The following is a 12,099-nucleotide window of genomic DNA, read 5'->3' as shown; positions in this document are numbered from 1 at the left end:
CTAGTTAAATTTTCTAAATTTAATTCATCTGAAGCGATTATAATATTTAAAAGTTCAGTTCCAATTTTGTCTGTGATATAAACATAATCAGCATAAAGATATCTAAAAAAAAAATTGTAAATAAATGAAATATGCTTGTAAAAATTGTATTTTATTTAAAATAACTTACTTAAGAATAACGTCAAAAACTTGAGGAGAAATGTTCAGTTTATAAATTACATATTTTTCATCTTTTTTCTCAATATTTTTATCGGAAATTATATTATCGAAATATTTTGATTTACATCGTAAGATATTAGAATGAGCATGAAATTCCTTAGAATCATGTATTTTTCCAGCGTAAATGATAACATTATAATCCGTTTCAGTTTTAAGTAACTGTTCAAATGCTTTGGTTACTTCGGTTTGAAATGATATGTCATTTTATCATTTTATCAGTATTTATACGTATATAATTATAAATTTTTTGATATTTTATTAGCGTTAAAGAAAGGAGAAAGATTTAACGCAAGGATATTATTTTAAGTCTTTTATATTTCATTTTTCTTTTCATAAAAGCTCCATTAACTCCCATATAAGAATATATTGGGGATTTTTTTATAGAACAGAAAATCATCTCTGATTTTCAATTTCTTCTTTCATAATAACTTTGCATATAATTGCATGAAATTTCATTATAATGCAAATTTTAGCTATTTACAATAATCTACAGTATGTGATAAATTTCTTTGGAATTTCTTTTTTGGTGAAAAAAATTCCATTTTTTTCTTTATGCATATAAATTAAGCACAAATTCAGACTTTTGGAAACTTTTTGCAAACTTTCTCCTGCGCCTCAGAAAATAATACTTTTTGTCGATCCAAATCCTCAGCTTACTTTATTTTCCTTGTAAATAATAAATCCCGTAATTTTTTAAAAATTATCTATTACTACATATGTTAATAAATATTCTCAAATAATAAAGGCAAAATAGAGTTTTACAAATAATTTTTTAAGCGATTTGCATGATTGCGTCATCTGACAGCTGATGTGCATCAGATGAAGCAAAAATGTGATTTTATTACGCTATTATATTATTTTGAAACTTATTAGTTACAAATACATTTGCATTATATGGAAAATTTTATATATTTTTTTAAATATTTTAAATAAAAAATTTGTCACAAAAAAAAAATTAATCTTTATAATGCAGAAAAAGTCTAGGAAAAATTGAATCCAAACTCTCCTAAAATTGAATTTATAAAATAAATGTATTTAATCAATAAAAAATCATATTATTAATATTTTAGACAGTTATACTAAAAAAATACAGCTATGAACTTTGAAAAAGATTTTAAATGTAATATTTTCATCTTCTTCTAACAAATGTATTTGAGTAGTGTACCTTGACAATAATAAGAAGGAACAAATACAATCCAATAATAAGAAGTCAGATAATAAATATGAAGTATAAACATCAAAAAAAAAAAATTTACATTTTTAAGATTTAATACACACTCTTTTTCAAAAACTCCTTTAAGAAATTTCTTCATTCTACCAGTGATTGTAAATCTCTGCATTTACCTATTATAAGAAAGAAAAAATTATTAATAGTGTGCTAAATTTTTATTTAATGGTAAAGAAGACATAGCCAATTCCTCCTTTAAAATTAGCAGACTTTATCAATAACAAAGTAGGATGTTATTTGCTTGAGTTGGTTATCAAGTGAACAAGAGAAATAAAAAAAAAATAAAGAAAAAAAGAAAAAAAGGGAATAAAAAAATAAAATAAAAATAAAATAAAATAAAAAAAAAAGCAGGTAATTTCATAGGAATTACCCACTTTGCTCACTCTTACCCAACCCAAACAAATAAATCCAGTACCCTCCTAAGTAAAATTTGTGAACTCCCCGACTCAATGAGTTATCCGTTCTAATTTTAGCTTAGGAAGTTACCCACTTTGCAAATAAAAAAATACACACCTCTTTTAAAGTCTCTTAATAAGCCATTTACACTCATCTAGAAAATCAGTAATGCTCCATTCAGAGAATTTTCATCTGTTGTCCAGTATTTCAATACAAAATAATGCTGTAATTGATAAATAATTGAATACAATTTAATAATAAGAAATCAGATAACAAATATAAAGTATAAACATAAAAAAAAATTTTTCACATTTTTAATACTTGATATGCACTCTTTTTCAAGAATTCCTCTAAGAAATTTCTTCATTTTACCAGTGATTGTAAATCTCTGCATTTACCTATTATAAGAAAGAAAAAATTATTAATAGTGTGCTAAATTTTTATTTAATGGTAAAGAAGACATAGCCAATTCCTCCTTTAAAATTAGCAGACTTTATCAATAACAAAGTAGGATGTTATTTGCTTGAGTTGGTTATCAAGTGAACAAGAGAAATAAAAAAAAATAAAGAAAAAAAGAAAAAAAGGGAATAAAAAAATAAAAATAAAAATAAAATAAAATAAAAAAAAAAGCAGGTAATTTCATAGGAATTACCCACTTTGCTCACTCTTACCCAACCCAAACAAATAAATCCAGTACCCTCCTAAGTAAAATTTGTGAACTCCCCGACTCAATGAGTTATCCGTTCTAATTTTAGCTTAGGAAGTTACCCACTTTGCAAATAAAAAAATACACACCTCTTTTAAAGTCTCTTAATAAGCCATTTACACTCATCTAGAAAATCAGTAATGCTCCATTCAGAGAATTTTCATCTGTTGTCCAGTATTTCAATACAAAATAATGCTGTAATTGATAAATAATTGAATACAATTTAATAATAAGAAATCAGATAACAAATATAAAGTATAAACATAAAAAAAAATTTTTCACATTTTTAATACTTGATATGCACTCTTTTTCAAGAATTCCTCTAAGAAATTTCTTCATTTTACCAGTGATTGTAAATCTCTGCATTTACCTATTATAAGAAAGAAAAAATTATTAATAGTGTGCTAAATTTTTATTTAATGGTAAAGAAGACATAGCCAATTCCTCCTTTAGAATTAGCAGACTTTATCAATAACAAAGTAGGATGTTATTTGCTTGAGTTGGTTATCAAGTGAACAAGAGAAATAAAAAAATAAAAAAAAAATAAAAAAAGGGAATAAAAAAATAAAAATAAAAATAAAATAAAGTAAAAAAGAAAAAGCAGGTAATTTCAAAGGAATTACCCACTTTGCTCACCCTTACCCAACCCAAACAAATAAATCCAGTACCCTCCTAAGTAAAATTTGTGAACTCCCGACTCAAATGAGTTATCCGTTCTAATTTTAGCTTAGGAAGTTACCCACTTTGCAAATAAAAAAATACACACCTCTTTTAAAGTCTCTTAATAAGCCATTTACACTCATCTAGAAAATCAGTAATGCTCCATTCAGAGAATTTTCATCTGTTGTCCAGTATTTCAATACAAAATAATGCTGTAATTGATAAATAATTGAATACAATTTAATAATAAGAAATCAGATAACAAATATAAAGTATAAACATAAAAAAAAATTTTTCACATTTTTAATACTTGATATGCACTCTTTTTCAAGAATTCCTCTAAGAAATTTCTTCATTTTACCAGTGATTGTAAATCTCTGCATTTACCTATTATAAGAAAGAAAAAATTATTAATAGTGTGCTAAATTTTTATTTAATGGTAAAGAAGACATAGCCAATTCCTCCTTTAGAATTAGCAGACTTTATCAATAACAAAGTAGGATGTTATTTGCTTGAGTTGGTTATCAAGTGAACAAGAGAAATAAAAAAAAATAAAAAAAAATAAAAAAAGGGAATAAAAAAATAAAAATAAAAATAAAATAAAGTAAAAAAGAAAAAGCAGGTAATTTCAAAGGAATTACCCACTTTGCTCACCCTTACCCAACCCAAACAAATAAATCCAGTACCCTCCTAAGTAAAATTTGTGAACTCCCCGACTCAAATGAGTTATCCGTTCTAATTTTAGCTTAGGAAGTTACCCACTTTGCAAATAAAAAAATACACACCTCTTTTAAAGTCTCTTAATAAGCCATTTACACTCATCTAAAAAATCAGTAATGTTTCATTCAGATAATTTTCATCTGTTGTCCAGTATTTCAATACAAAATAAATAATTGAATACAATTCAATAATAAGAAATCAGATAACAAATATAAAGTATAAACATAAAAAAAATTTTTCACATTTTTATTACTTGATATGCACTCTTTTTCAAGAATTCCTCTAAGAAATTTCTTCATTTTACAAGTGATTGTAAATCTCTGCATTTACCTATTATAAGAAAGAAAAAATTATTAATAGTGTGCTAAATTTTTATTTAATGGTAAAGAAGACATAGCCAATTCCTCCTTTAGAATTAGCAGACTTTATCAATAACAAAGTAGGATGTTATTTGCTTGAGTTGGTTATCAAGTGAACAAGAGAAATAAAAAAAAACAAAAAAAAAGAAAAAAAGGGAATAAAAAGATAAAAATAAAAATAAAATAAAATAAAAAAAAAAAGCAGGTAATTTCATAGGAATTACCCACTTTGCTCACCCTTACCCAACCCAAACAAATAAATCCAGTACCCTCCTAAGTAAAATTTGTGAACTCCCCGACTCAAATGAGTTATCCGTTCTAATTTTAGCTTAGAAAGTTACCCACTTTGCAAATAAAAAAATACACACCTTTTTTAAAGTCTCTTGAGCCATTTACACTCATCTAGAAATCAATAATACTCTATTCAGAGAACTTTCATCTGTTGTCCAGTGTTTTAATACAAAATAGTGCTATAACTGATAAATAAACAAAGAATAAATACATAAAAGGTCAGATAACAAATTTAAAGTATAAACATCAAAAAAAAAAAAAAAATTCGCGTTTTTAATACTTGATACGCACTCTTTTTCAAGAACTTCTCTAAGAAAATATGTGCACTTTCATCTTCGTTTTATCCTATTACTCTATAATAAAAAAAAGATTTTTTTTCTAATATTTGTAATAAAGATTCAAGTATAAAAATAATAAAGTAATAAATATTTACTATTAGCTTTGCTGAAAATATCGTCAAAAATTTTGATCCCAGATGTCATCTCATCCCTTTCTTAGGCTTATGTGACGTCTTTGCTAAGCTTTAGATCATAAGTCTTCCCCAAAATGTGTGAGAGAGAGACAGAAGGATGTATTAACACAACAAAACAAAAGTAAAAATTTAAGTTAAAAATAAATAAAAAAATATTATTAAGAACTTTTTAAAAAAGGGAAGGGTAAAATACTGCGAAAAAAATAAGTTTATTGATAAGAGTGAAGAGAAAGAGAGAGAAAAATTTCTGGAGTGGCTTAATATATAAATTTGTTAGTCAATTATGTCATAATCAAAATTATGAGACAAAAGAGATGACTCATAATTAATAGTCCCGATTAGTCTGATAATATTTAGCTGATCAAAGTCCGCTTATAGGATTTTTAGTTGTACTGCGGTACTGTAGGTCACCGGCCCAATATGTTTAATAATTATTTATTTTAAATAAACCAACCATTTTTAAACGTAAAAATAATATATTGTTAAAATAAAACAAACTTGTAAACTTAAAAATCGCGTCTCAGACGTCTCATGTAAACAACATGAAGATTTACAATTTTTTTTGTAACCGTCCTAACGTTATTCACTGACACGCGAAAATGAAAATAATGTTATCAAGTTTGGCGTTCCAGAATTGTCAAAATTCAAATATAAAGGATTCATTTGCTTTTACGCTTAAAAAAGCATTGAGTTTGCATCACTTTATTCACCTTGATTTTTTTATCAATTCTCAATCTTATTATCGTAACTGGCAACTTCTTTCAAGGAACTTATCGAAAGAACCCTATTACAAGCGCGCCTAATGTTCAATAACTCGAAACTTCAACTCACTTATTGTAAGGTTGTGCGTCTTTCTTTTTAACATGTTCTAATTGTTCCTGAATATCTTACAGTCTTCTAGAAGCTTGCTGCTCTTCTTTGATTTGTAATAACTCGGTATGATAGTCTGATAAGTTCCGTTGATCTCCAATTTCAAAAGTTATTGTAGCTGATACTTTTACAAAACAAATAATTCATTCTTTTTTATATATATATCTTTTTAGTGAATTATCTTGATACTATTATTTAGGAAAATACAGGTTTTCTTGCTTGATGATAAACTGTTCAGATATAATTGCATTATCTTCTAAGACAAACCCAAGCGTTATAACATCAGTGTTAATTTGGAACTTTTAATATTATGATTGATGAAAATGATCATGCACTTTCATATAATACGAAAATACTTAAATTATAGATAAGTAGTAAATTACATCAATCGTAATAATTTTTTTGGTGGTGATACAAGACTTTGTTGTTTAAGTTTTTTATAATACGAGATTGGGTTAAATCATTTTATGTGCGGTACAATGTTCAAAATGTTTAGAGAATCGACTTAAATTCAAAAAAAAATGTCTAAATTGAAAGTTCTTAGTGAAAATTAGGTTTTATTATTATTGAAAAATAAATAAATAAATAAAATTTAATACAAATTTATTAATTTCGGAACGTTAGACCAGTTGATCCATTTTTTATATTCTGTAAAAGGCTCATATTTCCGGAATTAATAACCTCATATCATGGAATTCATCGAATTATTTACATTCATGTGAATGGATCCGTGAAAGGCTCATATTTACGGAGTTTTTACAGAAATGACGGATAAAATTTTTTGTAGGGAGATTATCTTTTTTAAAAACATTTGTTAATATTTTTATTTAGAAATTAATTTGTTAAAATAAGAGCCATTGCAATTTAATTTTTACACTTTATTCATTCTTAATTTTTTTACGCCTCATTAAAGATTAGTAAGATTAACATGGAAGGTACGATTGTCATGGTCTCAATTCAAAAATACACCTATCGATACAAAATCAAATAAAATATTGTAAAATAAAAATATAAATAGATTTTCTTTTTATTTTTAAATTTACCCAATTTAAAATTGCATAATAACATTTTCAAAATTAATATTGATTCACGTATATGTAATAAAGTTTTCGATATTGGTCACCTTTGTAATAATAACTTTTCTATAAGGATATTATGAAATATCTTACATTTCTTTCATTTATATAATAATTAATCTAAAAATTAATTTCCTAGCGTAAAGATAAAAAAAGCTTATGTAAAAAATAAGCAGATTATCGTTTAATTAAAATAGATTTTTTAAAATTTTTATTCAATATAAATTTATTTTTGATATATTAATTTGGCAATGGTTTAGTATAAAGTTTTTATCGTAGGCTTGTTACTATTTTATTTTTGAAAAAAATCATAATGATGTACGTACATTATCGAAAAATAATACTATTCAAAAAAAGAAAAAATCCCATAGCCAGCACGCCCTGATCGCCAAAACTAAAATTCCAAGCAAATACCCACTATGTATAAAAATTGCGTTAAGGAAAAAATTGTTTGTGAAAATGTACGTTTAAATGAAAATATTTGTTTAAAAAAGTTATTTTTCTAGAAAGTTCAGTGTTTAAATAAAAAAAAATCTAATTTTGTCGTCTACGTAAAAAAGTATGTGTAAAAAAAGTTTATTGTACGTAGATTTACGTGATATGCCGGGAGATACTGGTATTCCCTACATTTTTTCTCGTGAATTTAATATCTTCTAAAGTGTGAACACATTATGTGATTAAAATAATCGTACATGAATAATGAGGATATTATGAGACTATAGTATTGTGAACTTTTGAGTATTTCCAATTAAGTAATTCGTTATGATACATTAATTCATGAGAAAATTCATAAATATGTCTAATATAATTTTTGCATCAAGATCTTTACATTCTCACTGGGGAAAATTATTTTTTTATTATGCATTTATGCCGTTACAAATAGAAATGACAAACGATATCACAGCGGGCTGCTGTCAAATATGATCCTGACTCGTATCAAAATTACAATACTTGATTTTATCATTTGTACTTATAAATAAAAGGAAAAAGGAAAAAGGAAACAAATTATATACAAAATTAACATTGAAGTTAAATATTTGTAGAAATTGATGTAATCGTACTTTATAAAAGTTATTCAAATTAATTTCTTATTAATTGAAAAACTTCGTACTCTTCTATATTAAATCATCTTCAGTATCTCGTATCTTTTTCTCGTAATATTCTTGTTTACATATATTAAAATTATAACTTGATGATGTACTATATAAACCAGGAACAGATAATTTGAGATCAGAAGATCCAAATGAGGGTCCACGCCAATTAGGGTAAGAAAATGTATTATTCATATTGTTTACATGACTCAAAATTGAATCGCCTAATTTATCTTTGTTCTTAAATGAGAATATAAAACTACAAGGTTGGCTGTAAGAATCAGAAGATTTCCATTTCGAAGGATTATATCCACCTAAAATTTCCTCAGTTTCTCTAACTTTAATAAAAGTTGTAGTATTAGGTTTATTACCACATAATTCATGAAATTTTTTAGGAGAAAATCCATCTCGGCTCCCTCTTAGCAATAAATTGAATTTATACGGTAAATACAATTCTCTAAGATGTGCTAATTTACTATTAATATCAACTTTATCAATCCACCTCGAAACAATTGAAGCAATATTTAAATTAACAATATTTGAATCAATGATTCCGTCAATTTTTAAATTTCTAGGAAGTGGAATATTACTGTTATCTGGTTTAAAATCAGGATCCATATAAGAATTCAATAAATCTTTGTAGATTTGATGATTTAATAGTTTTTTATATGGATTCACTTTATGTAAAAATTCTTTAGATGATAAACTAAAAAATCTAATTAAAGGTAAACAATTTTGTAAAGTATTTTCCATCATTTTGAAATCATCATATGTCCAAGTATCAGGATCTGAAATTAGAGTTTGATTTTGTGCAAGTCCCCATTTTAACACATGTTCCCATACTTCAATTTCTTTCATTTGTAAATCATCTCTTTTAATAAGTGAAATCAAAGATTTTTCAGGTAACGAAGTAAAATCAAGTGATTTAAATATTTTTTCAGGTGATTTAGCCATGAAATCCATGCAAAATTCTTGAAGTTCTGAAAAATTATTAGATTGAAAACTAATTCGATGAGTTAGTTCAAAATGTTGTTCTATCCATTCAGTTTTGTTTTCAATTAAATACTTTTGTAAATAATCAACCATCTCATTAAGATGAAGCACATCTGCAGCAACCAAAATTTTAAAAATATCTGAAGTATCATTCTCATTTAAAGATAAAATGCCACCATAAATATATCTATTACAAAATTAACATTAAAATAAGATTATCGTATATTAATATCTAATAATAAATTTATTAAATATATACTACTTACTTTAAAATAATTTGAAAAGTATCCGGTGAGATATTTGGAAACTTAATATGAGCCAAGACATTATCATTATTCTTCTTATTTGAAGCTAAATATCTTCTTAAATATGGGGAACGGTAGCATAAAATACCAGTATGTGCACGAAATATTTTTACGTTAGGGTCTTCACCAACTTCAATTGTAATATCATAATATTCATCATCATCCAATAATTCAATAAAATTTTGACTTAATTTCGGAAAAAATTGCATAGACATTTTTTTGTAATCAATGAAAAAGAAAAATAAATAAAAAAAAAATGGCTAAAAATTTTGTTCAACGTTGTTCAACGTTATAATATCGTTGCATGATCGACTTAAAATGTCATCATGGCGCAGTAGTCCCACATTAAAGTTATTAACATAACTCGTAAGTGATTAAACCTTACTTTCTCTTTATGAATAATGTTTTATAAATTCTTATATATCAGTTATATGTATTCAATTGAAATTGCTTGGATAATTAAAAGAATTCATATTAATAATGATAATTTATTTGAACTATTTATAATTTTTTTTTTTTTTTTTTTACGCACGGAATCAATTAAAGGGTCAATTTTTATTTTGAATTTAATCATGGCTTGCAACACGTATCAGTAGTGTTAAGTATTTTGAAATATTCAATGTTTGATTTGAACATATTTTTATAGTCGTATTTTTATTGTATTTTTTATTTAAATGTAATATTTACTGTAATTGTTATAATATATGAAATATTTTTCAATTCTAATTTATTGAAAACTTTTTTGTATATGTCAAGATATTTACAGTGCTGGCAAAAAATAATTGTGACATATTTTTATTATTATTTAACAAGTTCAAACATTATGAAACATTGAGATATGTTTTTTGGATCATTTTATTACTGAAAAGCTTCGTCGATATCTCAGAAAATTGTTTATTCGCCATATATTCACTGGTCTATGTGGTATTACTTAAAAATATATTGTTGCAATATAAGTTTTTAATAAAGTCTCGCGTTTACCCGATAAAATTTGATAATGCAGGTAAGCCATGTACACAGTGAATTTGGGTTGCATTCATTTCACCGATAATTATCTCACCGACAGACGTTTCACCGACAGGGTCATTTCGCAGACAAATGTTTCGCCGACAATCATCTCACCGACAAAGAAATTTACGATTAAAGTTATGGTTAGGTAAGAAATTAGGGTTAGGACTAGGTTATATTAAGTTAGGGTAAGTGGATTAGAATTTCAAGACTGTCGGTGAAATAACTGTCGGTGAAATGATTCTGTCGGTGAAACATCTGTCGGCGAGATAATTGCCGGTGAAATGACAGACCCCTAAAAACTATTAGTACATCGCGTATCAAACTAAAATGAATTAATCTGCAAAATCAGATCATGCCGTAAATCCATGATAGGCAGGTACTATTTGTGACATATTTGCAAATTTAAAAGTCGATCATGCGGTTAAAAAAAATATATTTTTCTTTTTAACGTTAATTATACTTAAAAAAAAAAATGTCTATTCAAAATTAAATCAAAACTACATTGAAATTTTAGAGGATAAAATGAATATTATGACATTACTATTGAAGTTGGTAAGGATCCTAACGTAAAAATATTTCTTGCACAATATGATTATCCTATGTCACCGTTCTTCATTTCAAACAAAAAGAATAATAATGACTTAGCTCATATTAAATTATTAAATATTTCTCCGGAAACCTTTCAAATTATTTTGAGGTAAAGTAATACATGTCATAATTAATTTAAAATATCAAATTTTAATACTTTATATAAATCTTAATATATATAGATATCTTTATGGTGGCATTTTTTCGTTAAATGGACAAGATACTTTAGATATTTTTAAAGTTTTGATTGCTGCTGATGAACTTCTACTTGATGAATTAGTTGATTATTTTACAAAAGTATTTAATTGAAAACAAAACTGGGTGAATGGAACAACGTTTTGAACTTATACATCGAACAAGTTTTCAACAATTTTGTACAGATTTTATATTTAAATCACCCGACAAAATATTTAAATCACTTATTTACATCGTTATCTGAAAAATCATTAATTTCGCTTATTAAAAGGGATGTTTGCAAATGAAAGAAATTAAAGTATGGGAACATGTGTTAAAATGGGGACTTGTACAAAATCAAACTTTAATTTCAGATCCTGATACTTGGATAGATGAAATCTTTAAAATGATGGGAAATAATTTACAAAATTGTATACCTTTAATTAGATTTTTTAGTTTATCATCTAAAGAATTTTTGCACGAAGTGAGTCTACACAATAAAATTTTTGAACCATCAGCTTTATAAAAATTTATTGGATTCTTATATGGATCCTGATGTCGAGCCAAATGTTTTTTTGTATTAATATTATGCGATTATATAATCAACTCATGATTTAAATAATATTAAGACATTCCACTTAACGCCAAAATTATACAGTATATTTATATTCATTATTTTATTATCAATTTCTTATGAATTAATCATAATTTATATTACTTTTTTCCAGAAAAGTGATTTAAAAAAATGTAATATTTTTTTTTTTTGCAAAATATAAAAAATTAAATCCGTGAAACATATGATCACATTATTACATGATCGTTCTGCGGCAGAGATTATACAAGTTTTTAAAACCATAAATAAGTCCGATGTGGAATACTCATGGATAAAGTATTAAAGTACAAAATGGAATTATTTTTATCATTTTTATTATATAAACCA

General features: G+C 25.5%; 3 protein-coding genes across 3 annotated transcripts; 1 reads left to right on the top strand and 2 right to left on the bottom strand.

Moving 5' to 3' along the window:
- Window positions 1-8,112: 8,112 nt before the first annotated feature.
- OCT59_001655 (uncharacterized protein) lies at window positions 8,113-8,706 on the bottom strand (the record flags this gene model as incomplete). The annotated part of the gene is made up of 1 exon (XM_066143978.1): window positions 8,113-8,706. The coding sequence occupies one exon, from the start codon at window positions 8,704-8,706 to the stop codon at window positions 8,113-8,115; it is 594 nt and encodes a 197-aa protein (XP_065995186.1).
- Window positions 8,707-9,079: 373 nt separating this feature from the next.
- On the bottom strand, window positions 9,080-9,601 carry OCT59_001654 (uncharacterized protein; the record flags this gene model as incomplete). Its single annotated transcript, XM_066143977.1, has 3 exons — window positions 9,080-9,091; window positions 9,172-9,268; window positions 9,348-9,601. The coding sequence occupies 3 exons, from the start codon at window positions 9,599-9,601 to the stop codon at window positions 9,080-9,082; spliced, it is 363 nt and encodes a 120-aa protein (XP_065995185.1).
- Window positions 9,602-10,996: 1,395 nt separating this feature from the next.
- OCT59_001653 (uncharacterized protein) lies at window positions 10,997-11,685 on the top strand (the record flags this gene model as incomplete). The annotated part of the gene is made up of 3 exons (XM_025331833.2): window positions 10,997-11,094; window positions 11,168-11,282; window positions 11,452-11,685. The coding sequence occupies 3 exons, from the start codon at window positions 10,997-10,999 to the stop codon at window positions 11,683-11,685; spliced, it is 447 nt and encodes a 148-aa protein (XP_025181530.1).
- Between the last annotated feature and the right edge of the window lie 414 nt (window positions 11,686-12,099).

This window comes from Rhizophagus irregularis, chromosome 10 (assembly GCF_026210795.1).
Source record: "Rhizophagus irregularis chromosome 10, complete sequence".
In the NCBI taxonomy this organism is placed as follows: Eukaryota; Fungi; Glomeromycota; class Glomeromycetes; order Glomerales; family Glomeraceae; genus Rhizophagus; species Rhizophagus irregularis.
This window is presented reverse-complemented; position numbering and strand designations above follow the sequence as displayed.